The following is a 22,861-nucleotide window of genomic DNA, read 5'->3' as shown; positions in this document are numbered from 1 at the left end:
AGTAACTACATGTACCAGAAGTACTTACAGGCCAACTCTAACTAGACTTCGATTTATAGAAATGTGGCAAGAACTATATTTCTGAGGAAGTACGCAAAAGCAGATTACCCGATTAAAGTATCTGAAAAACAGATTTTTCTATGTAAGTATATTTTTATTGACTGGATTATTTAACAGATCAAACAGGAGGACTGCAAAATTCATTAAATGTAGTTCTATAGTATAGGTGGTTTCAGAGATATAAAAAAAACAAATATAAGATTTCGCTTTTTTTTTTTGCTTCTGAGGCTAATCGCGACGCTAAGGGTAAATGGCGAGGAAATGTAACGGAGGACAAACAGTCCCAAAAGTTATGGGCTGCATGTAAGTTAATACCACAGAGATATTACAGTAGGTGTAGGTTCTACCACCAGAACTTTTCTATCATAATAATAATGGTTATGCTGTACTGTTAGCTAAAGATGCTGATATTTGAGAAACTTAAAACTTTACTCACGACTTACCGTTGCACAAGATCCGATGACAAAATTTAAAAATTGTAATCGGCCAGACAGGGATTCGAACCCTGGACAGATAGGTTAAAAGCCTAACGCTATACCAACTAAGCTCTCTGGCACAAGGTATTATTTTTTTGAAAAGTTAGTTATGTTAAGAAATATATTGAAACACTTGAGAACACTCTTGGTCTGGTTCGACAGAGAAGGAGACAACATTTCCAAATTTTTACAGACTGGGTGTATTTTTCCACTATAGAGGCCTTCACTATATGTAATTCGAAACGCTAAAGTTCAGCTAGCTTCCAAAATTGAGGTAAAGATTGTGTTTGGCGAGATTAACAAGTTACAATTATATCCAGTTACGGACAAATAAAGCTAAAACTCTCAGATTTACTGTACTAGGCAAGTTTTAGTAACATTATTTCTTCACTTTAGTACAAATACCAAAGAAATAGGTATATTTTATTTATAATTTGACAAAATGTACTAGTATTTAATTCACAAAGTTAGGTAAAAAACAGTATTTTAAAAAAATATTATTCTCTGATTCAAATAATTTAACTGTAAACATCATCTTTTGTGTGTAAAATATAATTGTTAGTTGCACTGATAAGTACAAATATTAACTTATACGCCTTCATACACTCTAAATAACATAACTTTGATATATAAATTAGTAACAATTTGTTAAAATTAAGTTAAACTGTAGAATTGTTTTCTTAAATAAATATAAAGTAGTAAAAATACTAAACAAATAATTCCTTCTTTTCCTATTTAAAGGATGCCAAACAGTGTAAACCAGTTGTTAGTGGCTAAATAACATAAAATTTGAAGGCAGTAACAATATTTTTTTAAAATACTGTTTTTTACCTAACTTTGTGAATTAAATACTAGTACATTTTGTCAAATTATAAATAAAATATACCTATTTCTTTGGTATTTGTACTAAAGTGAAGAAAATGTTACTAAAACTTGCCTAGTACAGTAAATCTGAGAGTTTTAGCTTTATTTGTCCGTAACTGGATATAATTGTAACTTGTTAATCTCGCCAAACACAATCTTTACCTCAATTTTGGAAGCTAGCTGAACTTTAGCGTTTCGAATTACATATAGTGAAGGCCTCTATAGTGGAAAAATACACCCAGTCTGTAAAAATTTGGAAATGTTGTCTCCTTCTCTGTCGAACCAGACCAAGAGTGTTCTCAAGTGTTTCAATATATTTCTTAACATAACTAACTTTTCAAAAAAATAATACCTTGTGCCAGAGAGCTTAGTTGGTATAGCGTTAGGCTTTTAACCTATCTGTCCAGGGTTCGAATCCCTGTCTGGCCGATTACAATTTTTAAATTTTGTCATCGGATCTTGTGCAACAGTAAGTCGTGAGTAAAGTTTTAAGTTTCTCAAATATCAGCATCTTTAGCTAACAGTACAGCATAACCATTATTATTATGATAGAAAAGTTCTGGTGGTAGAACCTACACCTACTGTAATATCTCTGTGGTATTAACTTACATGCAGCCCATAACTTTTGGGACTGTTTGTCCTCCGTTACATTTCCTCGCCATTTACCCTTAGCGTCGCGATTAGCCTCAGAAGCAAAAAAAAAAGCGAAATCTTATATTTGTTTTTTTTATATCTCTGAAACCACCTATACTATAGAACTACATTTAATGAATTTTGCAGTCCTCCTGTTTGATCTGTTAAATAATCCAGTCAATAAAAATATACTTACATAGAAAAATCTGTTTTTCAGATACTTTAATCGGGTAATCTGCTTTTGCGTACTTCCTCAGAAATATAGTTCTTGCCACATTTATATAAATCGAAGTCTAGTTAGAGTTGGCCTGTAAGTACTTCTGGTACATGTAGTTACTTGAAAAAGCAAATATTGGGTGTATAAAAAATAGCATTCTTGTGAAACAGTAAAAAATCAACCTCATTTCCTCGTAATATTAGCTGTAAATGCTTCTTGCAGATTAACAAACCTCTGGCGTGTGGTCCTACGTCACCTATAATCCTTTGTAAAGTTCGTGTTGTCCTATAAATTATCGATATACATACTAAGTCCCTAGTTACAGCCTGAGCTTTTAGTTTCAATCATAGAATTTCAGTGTTCAGATAGTGATTGTAGCCTCGTATAATAAACCAAATGGAAATAACCCAAGTGTTGATGCACCCAAAAAACCAGTAATACTTCAAAAATACCTTGAAAAAGGCTATAAGGCTAAATTATTCTTCTAGCATAGAAAAAAGTTTAGCAAGTGAACCTATGGTCCATATAGTCAGTTGTCTTTGAACTTCGTCTTGTCCTGTGAATTGTCAATATATTGATAAATGGTTATATTTAAAAAAGAAACAATGTTGGTAAGCGTCCAGTTATGGACCCATCGGTAAAGGGATTTCAGTCTTTATAGACACATCATAATTTTCGTTACACTAAAAATTGCCCTCGTATAAAAGCAAATAGTTGAAATGTTAAACATTTCGTGTACTATATCCAGTAAGCCTTAGCTAGAAATACAATAAATGCGTTACAGACATAAAAATTAAGCAAGCTTTGATATTCTAGTGGCACATAATAAGTATAAAATATCCTTTAAAATACTCTGACAAATAGTTGTGGGTTGTCTGAGATCAAAATTTTCAAGTCCTCTCTCCTGCATAAATAGGCTCTAGAATTCACTAACCTCAAAATAATATTGGGTACATAAAATAAAAAGCAGATGGAGAGTGGTGCTGATCGCATCATCTCCAAAATAGCAAAAACAAAAGTATATAGATGGAGCCCTACCTGATATATTTAGAAAACTTTACTTAGTATAAAAGTAACAAAATACTCAGTAAACTCTAAAATAAACAAACTTTCCTACGTAGCAGGCGTAACCTGCCCTAAATTAATATAGAAATACAAAACAAAGAAGGCATAGTGGAAATCACTAAACCATAATAATAATAATAATAATAATAATAATCTATTCTGTAGATTACATTTTAGCTAAAAGTACTTTTTCTTTAGTGTTTTTGAAAATATTTAAATAAATACTAAACTCTAAGTTAAAAATTTGTAAATGTATATATGATACAAAACAAAATAAATAAAAATTAATACATACCCTGCAAAAATCAGTAAAAAAGTTGAAAACATCTCTTTGTGCATCCAAAATATAATAACAAATCCTTTCTGACTGGATTAAATTGTGTTATTTGAGTAATATTAAGCCTAAACTTGAAAATAAAAGGGTAAAACTTGACAAAACTGTGTGTGTGTGTGTGTGTGTGTGTGTGTGTGTATGTGTAAGTGTGTGTGTGTGTGTGTGTGTATGTGTAAGTGTGTGTGTGTGTGTGTGTGTATGTGTGTGTGTGTAAATGTGTGTGTGTGTGTGTCCAAAATGTAATAAAAACACGTTCAAATCGTGTTATTTGAGTAAATATTAGGCTAAACTTGTGAAATAAACAAATAAAAGTTGAAAACATCTCTTTGTGCATCCAAAATATAATAACAAATCCTTACTGACTAAATTAAATTGTGTTATTTGAGTAATATTAAGCCTAAACTTGTAAAATAAACAGATAAAAGTTGAAAACACACACTTTGTGTGTCGAAAATGTAACTAAAAATCTTTCCTGAACAGATAGAATTGTGTTATTTGAGTAATAATAAGCCTAAACTTGTGAAATAAACAGATAGAAGTTGAGATCACACACTCTGTGTGTCGAAAATGCGACTAAAAGTCTTTCCTGAACAGATTGAATTGTATTATTTTGGTAATAATAAGCCTAAACTTGTGAAATAAACAGATAGAAGTTGAGAACACACACTTTGTGTGTCGAAAATGTAACTAAAAGTCTTTCCTGAACAGATAGAATTGTGTTATCTGAGTAAAAAAATAGGCATAAACTTGTAAATAATAAATTAAAAGTTGAAAAAATCTCTTTGTAAATACAAAATTTAATAAAAAATGTTGCCTGAATAGTACAAATAGTGTTATTTTGGTAAAAAATTAACATAAAGTTGTAAAATAATAAGTTAAAAGTTGAAAAAATGTCTTTGTGAGTCCAAAATTTAATAAAAAATGTTGCCTGATTAGTACAAATAGTGTTATTTTGGTAAAAAATTAACTTAAAGTTGTAAAATAATAAGTTAAACGTAGAAAAAAATGTCTTTGTGAGTCCAAAATTTAATAAAAAATGTTGCTTGAATAGTACAAATAGTGTTATTTTGGTAAAAAATTAACTTAAAGTTGTAAAATAATAAGTTAAAAGTTGAAAAAATATCTTTGCGAGTCCAAAATTTAATAAAAAATGTTGCCTGAATAGTACAAATAGTGTTATTTTTGTAAAAATAAGGATAAGCTGTGAAAATGTTTGACATAAAGTCAAAGTTTGGTAAAAAATAAACTCAAAATTAAGTTAAATAGCACACAGTAACATACATTTACTACCTAAATCAATAATCAAAGGGTCCTAGGTTCGTTACCCCGTGATAAAAGCAAATGGTGAAAACTGTAGGCCCCGTCCCTAATAGCTCTCCCTTCTTCATAGTACAGATAAAAAAAAACCTGCGCTAAAGCGTCCTGTGCCTTGAAGGCAAACCTGAGCGGAATATTAATTGGCGGCGGAAACCGGTTCTACAAGCGACGCATAGCTTCAGAGATTTGCCCTTGCTGCGCATTCTCAGACATTCTTTGTTGTCTGGTTGAATCCCCCCCTGCCCTACAGTATTGCATAGCTTTTCCCTGTTCTTGCGTACTGGTTAACCTTGAAAAAACCGGTTCTGAAAATCTACCGACGCGTTCTCTGATTGGTCAATCAGATTCGTTCTTTGTCCTGACGTTGTGACGTCATTTGACCTTGACCGCTCTTCCCCAAAATTCCTTTCTTCTCTACCTGCGCTGAATATTAATTCATTCTCTCTGTCTGGCATCACCGCCGAGTCGAAATTCTGAGACAGTATTCTGTCTGGCGTGTTGCACCATCGTGTTTCATAACATAATAACATTAAAACATAGTACTAATTAATAATATTACATATCACGGGTTCGAGTACCGGGACCGTCCCCAATCGTAATTGGACCTGTACCTACACCCATTACCTCCGTTCATAGCGGTTCATAAACCATAGAAAACTTATTTTCAATACTATAAACATTAATATTAACATTTTATACATTACATACTTTGCAGTAATGAATATAAAACCATATGCATAACATTTAGTACCTCTAATTACCTTCTATATACATATTTTTCATAAAATAAATAAATATATATTCATAAAAAGTTATAAACATGCAAATACATAAATGTAAAGTACTCTAAGTACTTGCTAATGAGTTCTAAGTACGTGCAAATTAATTAAAACCCGTGCAAATTAGTTATAAGTACGTGCAATGAATTGCGAATATTAAACGCCCGAGGGCACAAACAGTCCTTGGCTGGGATCAATACTACTAGGACTAAACACTAATGAAGGGCATTTTTTTTCTTGCTTAAAATAATGCTTGCACAGGTCTGTTCTTCTGACTGCTAGCTATCTCCCTTTTCTTTGTCCGTTTCGTGCAATAGTATCTGAAGGTGAAATAGTACACCACTTCGACCGCACTCAACATGCTGAATCCTAGAAACAGACTCAGCAATCCACCTGTGTTGGCTGGAAAGAAGCAAAACATGAAACAATAATGATGAAAATGTGCCGAGATTCAAACAGTGAAACAAATTCTTCTTGAAATGTTCATTAGACTACAAGTTAAGAAGAAAATTTCCGAGGTTGCTTTTACAAATTCATTGATGTAATATAAAGATCACTTTTAATTGTTTGCGACAAGCGTGTTGCATGTGAACATACGAGGGGTGTTCAAAAAGTTCATGGCATTTTTCATTGATCGCTCATTTTCCCCAACTTCTTTCACTTCCAAATTAACACTATATTGTTGATGAAACATGTGGATACGTACTATGCAAAAGACTTCCAAGAAATGATACACAGCATCTAAGAAAATAATTGTGCAAATTGGTGAATGACAAGCTCTATTTTGATTTTCGAGGAAAAGTAATAGTTGAAAGTGCTTAGCCAAAAGAACATTGAAGGGATTTGACTAGTTAGAGGTTTCTGAATATCAGCTAGTGATAATATGGATATTAAATCTGTAAAGTGATACTGAAATAACGTGCATATTGCTAGGTGATAATTTGGATTATGCCCCATGTGTAGTGAAGGTTAAAATAAAGGAAATATAATGTATTTCCTAGTGAGGATGTGTTCGGTTGTGTTGGCCCACATTCAATACCAGTACATTTCAATAACTGACATGAATAACACGCATGAATATCTTACATATTAAGGCGTAAATTAATGCAATGCCATAATTTCACCCATGTGTAAACCAGAAAGTCCAATTAATGATTGTGGTGATGATGAAGGTGGAATGCATGAATTATGGGTCCGTTGTCTTATTAAAGAGTCATTACAAACACCTTTTTCAATGCTTCTATAGACACCTCACGCTAGTATAGCTTAAAAAACCTTTTTTTAGTCTTGATATAGAAAATTTTCGACTTGTAATAGGTTGCTACACTCAAACGAATTTTTGAGCATTCAAAATTGTCCACGCATTTTTAAGTTTTTACTTTGCAAAGAAAAGCGTAAAGCTGAAAATTGGTGGAGATGTGAGTGTCGACCAAAGTGGTGGTCAGTTAACTATATATAGTATAAAATCATTATCTTCATTCCTAAATTTCCTGACCTAAAATGATCTGAAACTAGAGCATTACTGAAGCTCGATAGCTGCTTCAACATCTACAGAATCAGGTGATACACAGCGAGAATTCTTACCAAGAAAATCCGTGAAGCCGAACATTTCATCCCTCGTTGTGCTGACGAACTGAAGGTCCTTGAAGAAAACCTGGATGACTGCGAGATTTTTCCTGTAATAGATGTTGTGTTTTAGTCGTTACAATAAAAGTGGAAGGTTTACAAAACTACAATCATGGAAACTGTTGGGAGCTTCGGATGCTGTTCATGGAATCCTCTCCGCAACATCAACATGTAAAGAAGCGATGTTGTTGTTTACGCTGGGTCTGTATAATACGTAGCTATTATTTGAGACTGTCCCAATTCTCAAACTGCGATGTTCAATGTAATGTTATTTATTAATGTTGTCTTAACTTACACATGTTTGTTTTTATATATACTGTTATATTGCTCTTATCGCGCTTTGTATCTTTATAGACATTGTATCTAAAAAGGAAAAAGAAGATAACAAACCATAGCAACGAAAATCAATACGTACAAAAACGGTGATGGATGTGGTGAGATTTTCTGTGCGATTTAACGTTAATCACAGCAATATTATTTGCATTGGTAATCGTTCTGCAAGTGTAAGCTCAGCGGCGGTTATCATATTGACGAGTAATAAACTATCAGGGATACCAACCAGGCTCGTTATTATGTAGACATCATTGAACCAGCCGTGTGCTGCTATTATTGTGAGTAGCATCTGGGATTGGCAATTCCATAGATGATAATCATACACCACAACATTTGTGACAACGAGAAATATAAAACAACTGGTTGGATTGATTGATTAGTTGTTTTAAGTTCACTTTATGCACAGTAAGGCTAATCGGGACTGGACCTACAGTTTAAAGTGGGATCCGAACCACTTGTGCCTCCACCCGGGACCCCTTGATTACAAGGCGACGACGCTACCACTGCGTCATCGGGAGGCCCTAACAACAACTGATTGGAACCTCAAGCAGTTTAATACTCGTCAAGCATGATGCAAAAAAGCATCGTGTGTACACCCAACGGCGAAAGAAACAGGATGCGAATTGTCCACCACCATTTCCATTCGGTCTGAACTACACAATGCAATGACAATTAATTCAAATAATAATGTGAAAAAGCAGAGAACAGTGCCTGCTTCGAACCAACATAGTTTCATTCCTTTAAAACAACACAGGATGTACAGGGTGGCTCAAAAAGTCACTTAACACCCTCGGTACAAGGCCACTGCAGCGCGCAACGTGGAAATGGTGATGACCAATCGTTATCAGACCAAGGGGGAACCACATTGGCGCCACCCGCGCGGTCGGCGGCCATCTTGATGTCCGCCATCTTGAATTCAACTTCAGAATTTTAAATAGGAAGGGGGTAATATGAAATATCAAATCAGGCTAGAATTTCACGAGAAATGCAATGGTGAAGTTTTGTTAAATTTTATGGCTGAATTCTTGTACGAATTTGCTCCTTTTCGAGGTGTTAGAAAAATGCCTTAAAATTTGTTTAGCGCTTCGGTAATGCATCGGGATCAAAGTGATGTCTAGGGAGATAAGTTCGCATGCCATTGCACACGATTTTAATCAGATACATCCACGAAGAGCTGCGCATTATGAATGGTTGTCGCGAACAATTTACAGTGTGACGCTTCCATTGAATTAAAAGTCCTTCACAGTGACAAGGCCAATGTTTATGTTCATAAGGAAGTTCATAAACAGAATATGCGACCCCTGTGATCTGATAACTAACTTTGGACAGAAACTGCTTCACAACGTTCCCATACTGTTCTGGTGTTCCTCCCTATTGAAAAAAAACCGCTGTAAACAGTACCTTCTTCCATAAGCAAGGATGAAGAAAACCTGTTTATTTAACAAATCCAAGTAGCCCTAAGCATTTAAGGTTCCGTTGATGGAAAATTGACTAACCAATCGTGTTCCACAAAGCACGCCACACCATTAACTTACCAGCACTAACCATTCAGCTTTGATCTGTGGAAAATGGGTTATCAGATAAAAAGCATCAAATATTCTGTTTATGAACTTCCTTATGAACATAAACATTAGCCTTGTCACTGTGAAGGACTTTTCATTTAATCGAAGCGTCACACTGTAATTGTTCGCGACAACCATTCATAATGCGCAGCTCTTCATGGATGTATCTGATTAAAATCTTGTGAAATGGCATGCGAACTTCTCTTTCTAGACATCACTTTGATCTCGATGCATTATCGATGGGCTACACAAATTTTAAGGCATTTTTCTAACACCTCGAAAAGGAGCAAATTGGTACAAGAATTCAGTCATACCTTTTTACTGGTTAAAGATACATAAAAAAAACCTTCACCATTGCATTTCTCGTGAAATTCTAGCCTGATTTGATATATCATATTACCCCCTTCTCATTTAAAATTCTGAAGTTGAATTCAAGATGGCGGACATCAAGATGGCCGCCGACCGCGTGGGTGGCGTCAATGTGGTTCCCCCTTGGCCTGGCAACGATTGGTGATCACCATTTCCACGTTGCGAGCTGCAGTGGCCTTGTACCGAGGGTATTAAGTGACTTTTTGAGCCACCCTGTAGAATAAAAAAAGTATGAAAATAGCGGTGGACAATTTGCCTACCATTATCTTTGCAGTTGACTGTACATGTTGATGTTACGGGGAGAATTTCATTAAGAGCGAACCCCGGAACCGCTACATGTTGGGACATTGGTGTAAAAATATCCCCATCTGAAATCATCTACCCCGGGAATCGAACCAGAGTCTCGCGCGTGGCAGTCAGACGATGTATATTGTCACGGGTGGGACACGAGAACTAATAAATTTTTGACATTAAAGTAACTATTCTACTGATAGTTTAGCAACATTTTTCTTACATTTTCTGTACAATGAAATATGAACTTAACAATATGATTAAACATAACTACCCTTAAAATACTTTCCCACATTTGTAGCTAGAAGTGAACAATTTTGTGTCACGGGTGGGACAGACGAAACACTGTCTCTTCACTTAATAAGAAATTTATTTTAATTTGTGAGAATTGTCAGAGAAAAAAGTAAATTATTTAAGACAAAGATTGAAGGTAATTGACCTTTGAATATTCTAGTGGAGTTGAGGGGAACAGTTGAAGGAAAATTTAATTGTCATTTGGTATCACGGGTCGGACACAATAGAATGCAAAAGTAAAAATAAAAGTTAAAATAAATTAACAATATGTAAAATACATTGTACTTTCTAACTTAATTATGTATAATACTTGAATGTTTATGCAAATGACAATTTTAGATTGTTCACTCACAAGACAGGATAAAGTTACAGCATTGCATTTAATTTTAAAAATTGAGGTTCAGGGCAGGCCCGTAGCCAGGCAGGGACCAGGGTGGCTGAGCCCATCTGGAACTACCGTGACCCCCCCTGGCATTGCCGTCAGCCCCCTTGGCATTAGGTAAAACTATTTTGTATAATTTGTTTGCAGTGAAGAGTGAAAATGTAGACAGCAGATAATTTGCTCACAACTTTGGAGAAGGATAAATTCACAGAGCATAAACACCGGCGGCAAGTATTTAGATGATTCTCTTCTCTAGACTTTAGACAGTTCCTTCATAGGAGGACTTCGCTGCCTCTGTTCCGACCTCCTGTTTATACAGAAATCTGTGAATTTGACGTCATCATGAAAATTCACTCCGCATCTGCATCAAAGGTTAACTAACAGCTCCCAAGTTTTGGAATGAAGGGGTGTTTCATTGCTTCAGCCGGAGGTGGAATGTACTGTAGGTACTATGATTGAATAATGTCAATTTTTTCTTGCATGATATAAATACGTATCTGTATTATCAAAAGTAGTATGGAGTGTGTAGTAAGGGACGATTTCAGTAGCATTAAATTAACACTTCAAGTGATATTCTAAAATATATAGAAAATGTAGTATTTTTATATTTCTAAAATGTATGTAACTTAATGACCCCTCCCCCAACACACAAACAATTTGCCTTCATTTAATACTGTTAAACTTTGGAAAAATGGATTTTGTTTACAAAGCCCCCCTGATAACCTTGACCCCCCACCTGGAGATCAATTCTAGCTACGGGCCTGGTTCAGGGGCACCTTTGACATGGAATGTCCCATATACATACATCAAATACATACGTGTATGTATGTATATATCTGTGTGCGTATGTGTATGCATATGTGTGTATCTCGTCGTGTGATAACCAGAGGGTTCCAATTTATCATATTTACAGGAGGAATGTAGGACAATTGCGATGACGGACAATTGCGATGGCGGACAATTGCGATGAAGCCAAAATCACTGACAATTGCGATGATTTTTACGGTGAAGGTCATTTTACAAGTTAATGGTAGGACAATTGCGACAATCAGGACCTAACCTAACCTAACCAAAGGCGCCACAGAACTAATAATACTGTTGAAGGTTGGAACAACAAAATAAATAGGTGGCTTGGAAGACCGCATCCAAAAATTGATGATGTTCTGGTCTGCCTCAAGAACAACGCAGAAGACACCAACATCACGTATATGCGGATGGAACTTAATCTAGAAGGTCAGAAAAGGAAGAGGCGTGACATTAAAATCGACGAGAGAGTTGGAAAGTGTATTCGCACATATGAGGAAGCGGGTCACTTCAAAGGTGTCTGTTGGCTCTAGCCCATGTTCAAAAACTTGATTGAACCAAATTTCCAGCCAAAAATGTCAATATTGCACATAATTCTCTTGTAAGAGGTATTTTACGGGGTGTGATGTCACCCTTCAATTTGATAGAAGGTTTAAAATGTCACCGCAATTGTCCACCCGCCCTTTCACTTATAACTGTATTCATCGCAATTATCCGGCTACCGGATTTACCTTACAGGAGAGAGGACATAATGTATTCTTAGGAATACAGTAGAGCGTCGATTATCCGAACGTCGGTCAACCGAACGACCGCTTAACCGAACTGTGTACTCGCTCACTTTCAGATATCTGTAATGAAAAAAGTACGTGACTTAGCTGCTCGTAAGCGTGTAGGCTTGCTTAGACAGACCAAAATAAAGGATTTTTTTAAACGTTAATTTTGTGTACTGTGTGTATTGTTCATGCAAAATGCGTATGTAATATGTACATATTTTTGTTTAATAAACTGTACCACATACTATATATTCCTACTAAAGTTGCCTTTGTACGTTACTTTGTAATACATACTTAAAGAGATGCCTGTTTTTATGAATAAATTTACTGTACAGTCAGGCACGTATCCAGGAATTCCTTTCGGGGGGGGCTCAACACCATTTTTTAAAGGGGTATAGTAAGAACATCACAATTGTGTGTTTAAGACCAGAGGTGGCAATTGGGTTCCAAAACGGGGGGGGGGGGGTGCGGAGGGCGTTGCAAGGAAAGTTTACTTTCTCTTGGTAGCCAAGGCTTAACATTAAGAGGTCATAATGTTCAGGCAAAAAAATTAAAAATGGGGAGCAACTATCCCTTAAATCGTTGCCACTGTAAAGCTATCATTTTAATCAGAACGTGAAATCGGAACATTTTTTACCACTCGACTCCTCTGTGCCGGAACCATCTCAGTATGTGGGTTTGTCCATTCCTTCTCATCAGGCATAAAATCATCTATGGTGTCTTTGAGTGTTTTTACGAAGGTGTTACACATGCACGGAATGGACAATCCACTCGACAACGCGAGATTCAAATTGTGGGCTGCGAACTGGACGCAGACAGCTCTCGAATATTTATCTCTGATTCGAGCCTGAACACCACTAACGTGTCTTGTCCTCCCATTTTTTCAGCTCTTATAAAAGCCGAAACCCAACAAAGTGTTTAGATTCAGGCCTTAGCACTCACAAGTGTTCAAATATGCCTCTCACAGCTTCCGGAGTCTTGTCATATATCGGCACGAAACAAAGGAAGTCTTCTCGAATACAGGTGGATCACGAAACAATTAATGCACAGTGAAAACCCTTCCGTTCCCAACACATCTAATGTTTCGTCTCCCAGTATGATGAAATGCTTACTCATTTATCTCTAGTGACGTGCCCAAGGGACGTTTGGTGAGGTAATAACCCCATTTGACCCAGTATTCTTAAAAAAAAAAAAAAAAGGAACGTCAAAGACAGGGAAAAAATGGCAAAATCAGGACTGACCACCAACAATAGTATGCGTAACCCCTCTCCCTTCCAAAAATCCTGGGCACGCCTCTCTTTATCTCGGACACATTTTTTTTAAATCAACTCACCAGAAGTTTTTATCATCGTATTGGACATTGAAGTAAGATGCGTTCTTCCTGCAGGTTTGGATATGATCCTTAAGGGTGCTGTCGTCTGTCTGCCTTCATACCTAACCTTAACAAGGCCCTAATTTTCCATCCTTGTGACTTGGATTTTCAAGACTTAGGAAGGTTTCAGACCGAAGGGACACGCGATACATGTCGATTGGAATGGGCCAATCAACAGCAACGTTTCACACCGTAGCGACACAAAAGACCGCACAAACCTAATCTTCAGGCGACACGGTGTGAAATCTCCCTTATTAGGCCACTGTCATTGTCACCTCGAAGTAGTAGCTCTTGTGGACCACAGAAAAAATTATCCTCAACCGGTGATAATGCTCCTCAGTTTTCTTCTCTCTCCTATATTTTCTGTGCTTGTTCACTATACAGGCAACACCTTACAATTTGATATACACAGGACATGTACTATGTAGACATTTTAACGAAAAATCGGTTGAAGTCAAGGATGGCTAGGTGGCTCAGTTGGTAGAGTCCTGATTTGGGTCCTGGCAGAGCCTGCAATTACCGCCTAAAATGTCTACATATGCAACATCATCTTGTTTTCTCTTCTCGACATTCATAAAATTTTCGGCTGTCTCTTTATGGTAGTTAAGTGTTTGAATGTGTTTCGAACCCAGTAGGCTTAAACAAAAGTATTTTTTTATACCATGAAATTCTCGGACTGCATATACGAAATTTAGTTCTGGCAAAACTAAATCATCACTCAAAACTTCGACTTTCAGTTGATCTATGCAGCTTATTTCTGTTTTAATAAACCACTCCAATATCCGGTCCTGCTGAAATATTCACTTTAGAGAGAGACCTTTGATCTCTTCGGCCCTCGAACCGTGCTAGCGCTACACTGAGGCCCCGGAAGTTTCGCTGTCGTCAATGTCTTCATTTTCGTATCACTATATCTTATAAAGCAACCAGAGGACGCTGACTGATCACTAATCGACTGTGTGAATTGTCACACTTACCTCTGAAATCTCATTAACCGATTCTTTGTACAGATCAACCGAAAAATTGAATCCGCGTATTTATATCCTCATTATATTCTAGAACGTTCCGCAGATAAAACGATTCGTTAATATTGCCAGTAGTTGACTCCTTCTCTCATTGAAGAACGTACCCTCTCCCGCCTTCCAGAGATTAGAAATTACAACAAATCGCCCTACGTGTGGCGCTACCTTTGTTGTGCAGCTTCCAAATGCTGACAAGTTTCTACATAGTGCTCAAGTGCTCTGCGACAACACCGAAAGCTCAAGAAAAGTGTACGTGCAATATTATCAACAACAGTTTTATAGAACATTCTCCGTCTTGCCTCGATAATTGTCTATCTCCTTAAATCATCGTCACATTATTCAAAAAGCCAAAAACCTTATTTTATCTAGTGTAAAATAAAAAAAAACATGGGGGGGGCTCGAGCCACCTCAACCCCAGCTTGGATACGTGCTATTAACAATGACAGTTTTATAGAACATTCTCCGTCTTGCCTCGATAATTATCTATCTCCTTAAATCATCGTCACATTATTCAAAAAGCCAAAAACCTTATTTTATCTAGTGTAAAATAAAAAAAAACATGGGGGGGGGGCTCGAGCCACCTCAACCCCAGCTTGGATACGTGCTATTAACAATGACAGTTTTATAGAACATTCTCCGTCTTGCCTCGATAATTATCTATCTCCTTAAATCATCGTCACATTATTCAAAAAGCCAAAAACCTTATTTTATCTAGTGTAAAATAAAAAAAAAACATGGGGGGGGGGGCTCGAGCCACCTCAACCCCAGCTTGGATACGTGCTATTAACAATGACAGTTTTATAGAACATTCTCCGTCTTGCCTCGATAATTATCTATCTCCTTAAATCATCGTCACATTATTCAAAAAGCCAAAAACCTTATTTTATCTAGTGTAAAATAAAAAAAAACATGGGGGGGGGGGCTCGAGCCACCTCAACCCCAGCTTGGATACGTGCTATTAACAATGACAGTTTTATAGAACATTCTCCGTCTTGCCTCGATAATTATCTATCTCCTTAAATCATCGTCACATTATTCAAAAAGCCAAAAACCTTATTTTATCTAGTGTAAAATAAAAAAAAAACATGGGGGGGGCTCGAGCCACCTCAACCCCAGCTTGGATACGTGCTATTAACAATGACAGTTTTATAGAACATTCTCCGTCTTGCCTCGATAATTATCTATCTCCTTAAATCATCGTCACATTATTCAAAAAGCCAAAAACCTTATTTTATCTAGTGTAAAATAAAAAAAAACATGGGGGGGGGGGCTCGAGCCACCTCAACCCCAGCTTGGATACGTGCTATTAACAATGACAGTTTTATAGAACATTCTCCGTCTTGCCTCGATAATTATCTATCTCCTTAAATCATCGTCACATTATTCAAAAAGCCAAAAACCTTATTTTATCTAGTGTAAAATAAAAAAAAAACATGGGGGGGGGGCTCGAGCCACCTCAACCCCAGCTTGGATACGTGCTATTAACAATGACAGTTTTATAGAACATTCTCCGTCTTGCCTCGATAATTATCTATCTCCTTAAATCATCGTCACATTATTCAAAAAGCCAAAAACCTTATTTTATCTAGTGTAAAATAAAAAAAAATCATGGGGGGGGCTCGAGCCACCTCAACCCCACCTTGGATACGTGCTATTGACAATAATAGGGTTATAGAACACTCTCCGTTTTGTCTCGATAATTATTTCTCTCAGATTTATAAATTTATTATCTTCACATTATTCAAGACGCCAACAATCTAATTTTATCTAGTGTAAATTGAAAAATTTCCAGAGGGGGGGGGTGGGGGCTCGAGCCATTAACAATAACAGGGGTAGAAAACATGCTCCGTCTTGCCTCGATAATTATTTCTCTTCTTACATTATTTTCACATTATTTAAGAAGCCAAAAACCTAATTTTATCTAACGTAAACTGAAAAATTTCCTGGGGAAAGGGGCGAGCCCCCTGTGCCCCATCTTGGATACGTTCTATTATCAATAACAGGGTTACGGAACATTCTCCGTCTTGTCTCGATAATTATTTCTCTCCTTTAATTATTGTCACATTATTTTATTTCACACCACAAGAAATCAAAAACCTCATTTTATCTAGTGTAAACCTAAAACTTTCGGGGGGGGCTCGAGCCCCCTAAGCCCCCCTCTGGATACGTGCCTGTGTACAGTACTTCTTTTTGGCAAATAAACATGTACAGTTCGGTTATCCGAACAAACCAGTTTTCCGAACACCCATGTCCCCCAATTACTTCGGATAATCGACGCTCTACTGTATGTCTGATTCTTAAAAAGAGTCAGTAAATTGGAGATAGGTGACTCCACCTTACTGCTAAGAATTAATAAGTGGAGATATGTCGACCTGACTCCTGACAGAGCTCTTCAAAGGAGTTTAAACAAAACTGAAAACCGCATCTTCTTAGTTACGTTCCTCTGGTTCTATATACGTATGTATGTGTGTGTGTGTGTGTGTGTGTACATATCTGTATGTGACTTTTCACTTGGTTATAGTCTAAAAAACAACTACATTGGCACTATAATCGCACGAAAATTCTTTTCTTTTAAAAAAAATTAGACATTATACATTCATAGAGAAACTGAAGGACGAAGGGATGATGTGCTCACCTGATGTAGCTGCCGTTTAGCGACCAACCCATGTTGTCGAAGTAGGATTCTGTGAGCGAACAGGAAGACAGGTCATGGTCGTAGTTGACCTCGCTACAGGCAGGCATGCAGCCACAGTCGGCTAGTTCCAGCTTGTGAGGGTCGCTTCTCGCCTCCTCATCCTCATTCATGTCGTTCTCAAAAGTCCTCATTCGCATCAGAGCTGAAAGCAAGGAGTTTGTGGCTAGAGTGATTTCAAGAGAAAAAAGTGAGATAATTACGTTGTTGCTGCTGAATTGTTGTTTTAAGTCAACTTCAGGCAGAGATAGGCTAATCTGGACCTGACCTACAGTTTAAAGTGCGATCCTCCAAACCACTGTGCAAGTGCCTCCACCGGATATCGAACCCAGGACCAGGACACTTTGATTATAAAACGACGGCGATTGTGTAAGGGGTTACGCTTTCTCAAGACACCCAAATGTCAACTTCACTTTCAGGTATTAGAGTACAACACACATAAATTTGCCGTTGCGTAGATACCAATTTTCGTTTCGTCTCCCTCTCTCTTAGTATCACGTGTTCTACCCTGCTCGAAAACCTTCGCTATTGTTGCCATATTGTAATTCCATTCCTGGACACAATCGCGCAAACATCATTGAAAACAATTGAATAGCGCTCCAGCTCGCGGTTCACACCGTTCGGCAGGGACGGTAATGTGGCAATATAGCACGGCGTAGTGGTTGCTTCTTTTATGCAGTGCATGTTCATTGGCTAGCTAGTAACTAGTGTTGCCAACTGTAATAATGAAGCACTATTTCTGTCACGGAAGGGCAGGTAAAATGACGGTGAGTTTTGTTGGATTGGAAGCACCATATTTTTATCTCATACTAAGTATTTTACCGGTTTGACGTTGTGTGCGTGTATTGCGTGTGTGTATGTGAAAGTGTGTGTTTGTTAATGAATGTTAAATTCTATAATGCCTCCAGTTCTGTCAAAGTTGAAATCAAAAACCTTGCATAGCCAAGCTCGGGAAATTCTAAGCAATGTGCACGAGTTCATGAAGGAGGAAGCCAGTGAAGGTGTTAGCATCCCAATACAGCATTTTGGCAAGAGAGCAGCGGCTGCGACTGGAGTTCCTGAACGAACAATCAAGGCTATCATGAACGAAAGACAATCTCTTGAGATGTCAGAAGGCCCCTCCACATCATTCCACACTCCCGGGAAAGAACGACAAAGACCAGCGACCAAATCGTCAGTGGACGCTTTCGATGAAAACGTTATCCGTAGGCGCATATACGACTACGCTCTGCGTGAAAATGAAATGCCGACATTGAAAAAATTGCATGTCAAATTACAGGCGGACATAAATTTTGCGGGAAGTCAAGAGAGTTTGCGACGTTTGCTGCGAAAGATGGGATTTAGGTGGAGGAAGAGGAGGCTGTCATTTTTGCTGCTTAATGCGATGCATATTGTTTTCTGTGTTAAAATTGCCATGCTTTGATGGGTGACCAAGTTCATAGCAGGGCCGGCGGAAGGGGAGGGCGAACCGTGCCACCGGCCAGGGCGGCAAAATTTGAAGAGAAGAAAAAAATAAGCCTATTGAAAACTGTGGTCGAGCGAGATATTCTTTTGCGCTTAATAGTATTGAAATAGCATAAGAAGTTTCATTATTTATTTTATATTTTGATGTTTTACTTAGGAATATATTGATTTTCAATTTCCCGTTGCTGCGTAATGGCGGGGGGGGGGGGTCGAAATGGAGCGGCATCTACCGCCACCGCCCAGGGAGGCAAAATGACTAGCGCCAGCCCTGGTTCATAGCAAAAGAAAAAGCCGCGCAGCTTATCGTCTAGTGGCAGTATATGTACTTGTTATTGTTGTGGAATGTAGAACAAAGGCAACCGACTTTCGCCGATCACAGAGAGGAAATAATAATACTGCTTGAGAAGGAGTGTTGTGGTCCAATTGTCGTAGTTTAACACGTTGGCATGTTATCTGCCGTTGCAGTTCCGTACCAGTGTATACGGGTTTTGGGAGTGAACAGTTAGAACGCCACCAGTGCATTAATGCAATGAAAAATAATATATTTTTATTTTGTTTCAAATCACTCAAATAAGGAATCGTATGAAGAAGTCTTCTTTGCAGCATTTTTGTTAATTTTACGTATGTGTTAGTTCATATTTTGCGAATTTTTAGTCCACTTGTTAGTACATATTAATCCTAGTCCTGGTATAATGCATGACGTTTAAAACTCAACGTTAGATAGACCTGAATTCTCTAATTTCCTTGTTGTACGTAACAGCTGTGCATCGGCGCACTGCAGCGATTTTTCTATCTGCTCCATTAGCAACACTGCTTCTTTAGTTCTGTCGCGCATCGCACGGCAGAAATATCTGTGCTGGACTTTCTTTTCTACACTCTCGACTGCATTTTGCACACTAGCGAGGCTCTGGCGTCTGGACCCATTGCCAGCATTATGGGACTTGTGCTGTGTGCTGTCCGTAGTTGTCAGCGATTCTCCCTTCATCTATTTCATTGTATCATCATTCATCCTCATGTTCGCAATTAGCCAAGCGCGAAGTAAAATAAATCAGATCTTTCATTCATTCATTAATTCACTATGTTTCAGTCATTATCTTCAATATTCAGTTTTGGAATAATGATTTGGTGTTTTAAGTACACTGTATGCATAGTAAGGTTAATCGGGACTGGACCTACAGTTTAAAGTGGGATCCGAACCACTGTGTGCCTCCACCGGCTATCGAACCCGGGACCCCTGGAATAAAATGATAAAGTTAAGAATAATTTTGCACAAAACGTAATACTTCAAGTTCCTAAATACGCATGTGCGCCACCAGTAACACTCCAGGGATATATGATTCCAAAATGTTTCAACTATACCCTGTCCCAGCTAACTGTGGAGCAGGGTCGCGCATAGCGGTAGAGGAGGAGGGGAGAAATCGAATGGTGAAAGCTCAGCGTTGCCAACCGTACGGTCCTGACCGTACATGTACGGAAATGTCATGGCGCGTTCGGACGTACGGTCCAGACCTTAGTCCGTACGCTAAATGTACGGCTTGTCGAAATTTGCACTTGCTGTATTATCCCTAATAGTTCCCTAAGAAATTCTTAAACGAAGCGTACGGACCTGGAGAAAAAATACTGTCCGTTTGCCATGTGCGTACGGTATTGTGGTTTTCAAAAGTTGGCAACGCTGCCAGAGCGAAGCTTGGAAAGCGGGTAACTCCAGTCGCAATCCCGTTCCTCTCATTGTTCATTGGTGGAGCCGTCTCGCTTCAATACTTGCACAGAGACTTGTTCTTGTTCGGCTGGTCTACAGTTAGCTGGTACAGGGTATACTTAAATAGGTGAAGAGTGTTAAGTACCCAGAGATACCAGATTCAAACCTGGGAAAAGCAAGGACATATTGTTTTGTTTTCCATCATTCACTTCATCAGTTTTTGACTGTTCTCTGTGAACAATGTTCCTTAGGTTTTGATTGTAAATTTAAAATACTCATATCTGTTATACTACTTTAAATGGGTATGTTTCGTTCCTAATGTTAAATAATGATATTAATCTGTAATAAAATGGTATAACGTTTATGTGTTTGGCAACATTAAGGTTGCCGTAGTAACAACAAAATAACAGTTTGGGACATAGTCCTTTAAAAGGATTTATCGAACTCTTGTTTCTTAAATATCCAGGTTCGTTCGTAGCGTTCTAACCTGTAGAACAAGGGATCGAACCAATGGGGTTGTAGCTCATCCTTAAATTACATCACTTGCTGGCTGCGATGGCCCTAAAAAGGGTAACTAAACTAATTATAATTAACAAGTAAATGGCATGACAGATGTTTAACTCCGCAACATTCTTACTGAGAATGGCAGATTACAGGAGATGGTAAAACTTACCCCGTTCGGTACGAATAGACTCTCTCCTAGCAGTGTTACTCCTCTCAGCGATGACAATCAAAAGACCCCTCGCTTCCTAGATTACCTGGTTTAGTTCCTCTTGTCCCGACCTTCATTCACCTTCCACAAGGTGAGCCTCGGCCGCTTCCTGTGTAAAAACCTCTTTCTCAACAACATCTAGAAGCAAGTTCTGACAAGTCTGGGCAAGATTCTACTCGTACCGATGGGGTATGTTACGGATTGTAGTTCAGAAGTTAGCTTCACACGACAGTTTAATGTGGATCCACATATTGTTAATCACTGATATTAACAGCACAAGTTTAACTTTTCTTAACCTAAGAGATAAAAAAGCGATGCTATCTTTTATCCAAAAGAACCACAGTTAAGCCGTATCATTTTGGATGCGCAGTTGAGTTCTCTTTCTCGACTCAGGAAATAATCTAGAATGAAGTCGCAATAACTGTGGTAGCAGTAAAACCTAAATAGTTGTCACACTTCTATCGAATTGACAAATTGGTGGAACGCTTTTTCTGATTGAAAGTATAAATCAAAACGCAGTATCTAAAGAGAACTTCACATTTGCTTAAAATATAGTACTGGTTATAATATGTAAAATATTGCTTCTAATACTAACCAATCGCCTGATCCACGCAACGAAGTTCTTCGTTCTCACAAATAGGAGTAGTTTTATTCTCTGCAAAAGAAGAGAAAGATTACTATTCATAAACATTTGCGAAATGTATGTTTTATAATCATTGAAATGATGATATTTTAGAGATTTATGACTTCATTTATATAGTATACTCTCTGGTGAGAGTTTTTGGAACTATTACTACAGTATATCACAGTTTACTGCGATATGTAGACGAACGTAGTACACAAAACATGCGAAGCCTTCAACAAATGTTTATGGCTCTGTCACTTTGTGCTATGCTATTGCTAACCTCTTATTTTTTGTAGTGTCACGAGAATCTTTCTTGAAAAATATTGTACTGATTACGTATCATCCAAAATTCTGGAAAATGATTTTATAGTACAAATATAGTACCTTACAATTACATCGTATTCGATTATGCACATACTTAATGTTCTCTTGCTACGGTGTAACACGAAAATTTTCCTAATATTTTGCTGGTTAGTGAAAGGTTTGTACAAACATTTAAACAGTGATGCGAAATAGAACCAAAACTGTATAATGTTTTTGACATTGTTATTTTAGTCGAAAACTATTGAGTAGTTTCAGGTATCATGATTTTTGTTGTTAAATTAATTATTACAAAAATTGTTATATTTTTTTTAGAGTAGCTACTAATTCCATGCATATTTGTCAAAAAAGATTCATGCAGTACAAAACTAAGTGTTGCAAAGTAGTGGAACCATTGCACATATACAGTATGTAACATTCTTATTCGTACACACGGATTTTCAAAGAAAATGCTTTAATATCTAAAAGGAAATACACTATTTTGAAATTGTTTCTTTACAATTCAATAACTAATATCATTAGGAACATAAAATCTTACTCAAATTCTGTATAACCAATGACAATAATAAATTAAATGAAACTGAAAGAGAAACATGCCATTTTTTTAGAACTTTTCTACTCGTACACTTAATAATATAAAAGAAAAAAGTCTATTTAGAGCAAATTGACTGACAGTTCTAATACTTTGATGCGTATCCTTTGGCTTTAATTACTGCTTGACACCTGTTCTTCATAGAATTAACCAGTTTCCGACATGTTTCAGAGCTTATTTTATTCC

The 22,861-nt window shown here is 37.3% G+C and overlaps 1 protein-coding gene across 1 annotated transcript in view; it reads right to left on the bottom strand.

The window, feature by feature from the left end:
* LOC145983001 (pickpocket protein 28-like) overlaps nt 1-22,861 on the bottom strand; it is a 109,795-nt gene that overhangs the window by 2,065 nt on the left and 84,869 nt on the right. The window contains exons 8-10 of the mRNA XM_083116310.1: nt 21,733-21,792; nt 17,206-17,407; nt 7,330-7,421 (exon numbers count right to left, since the gene is read on the bottom strand). Coding sequence (XP_082972436.1) covers nt 7,330-7,421; nt 17,206-17,407; nt 21,733-21,792 — 354 coding nt within the window. The remainder of the gene's footprint in view (nt 1-7,329; nt 7,422-17,205; nt 17,408-21,732; nt 21,793-22,861) is intronic.

The sequence above is a fragment of the Lepisma saccharinum genome, chromosome 1 (assembly GCF_977018435.1).
Source record: "Lepisma saccharinum chromosome 1, izLepSacc3.1, whole genome shotgun sequence".
In the NCBI taxonomy this organism is placed as follows: Eukaryota; Metazoa; Arthropoda; class Insecta; order Zygentoma; family Lepismatidae; genus Lepisma; species Lepisma saccharinum.
This window is presented reverse-complemented; position numbering and strand designations above follow the sequence as displayed.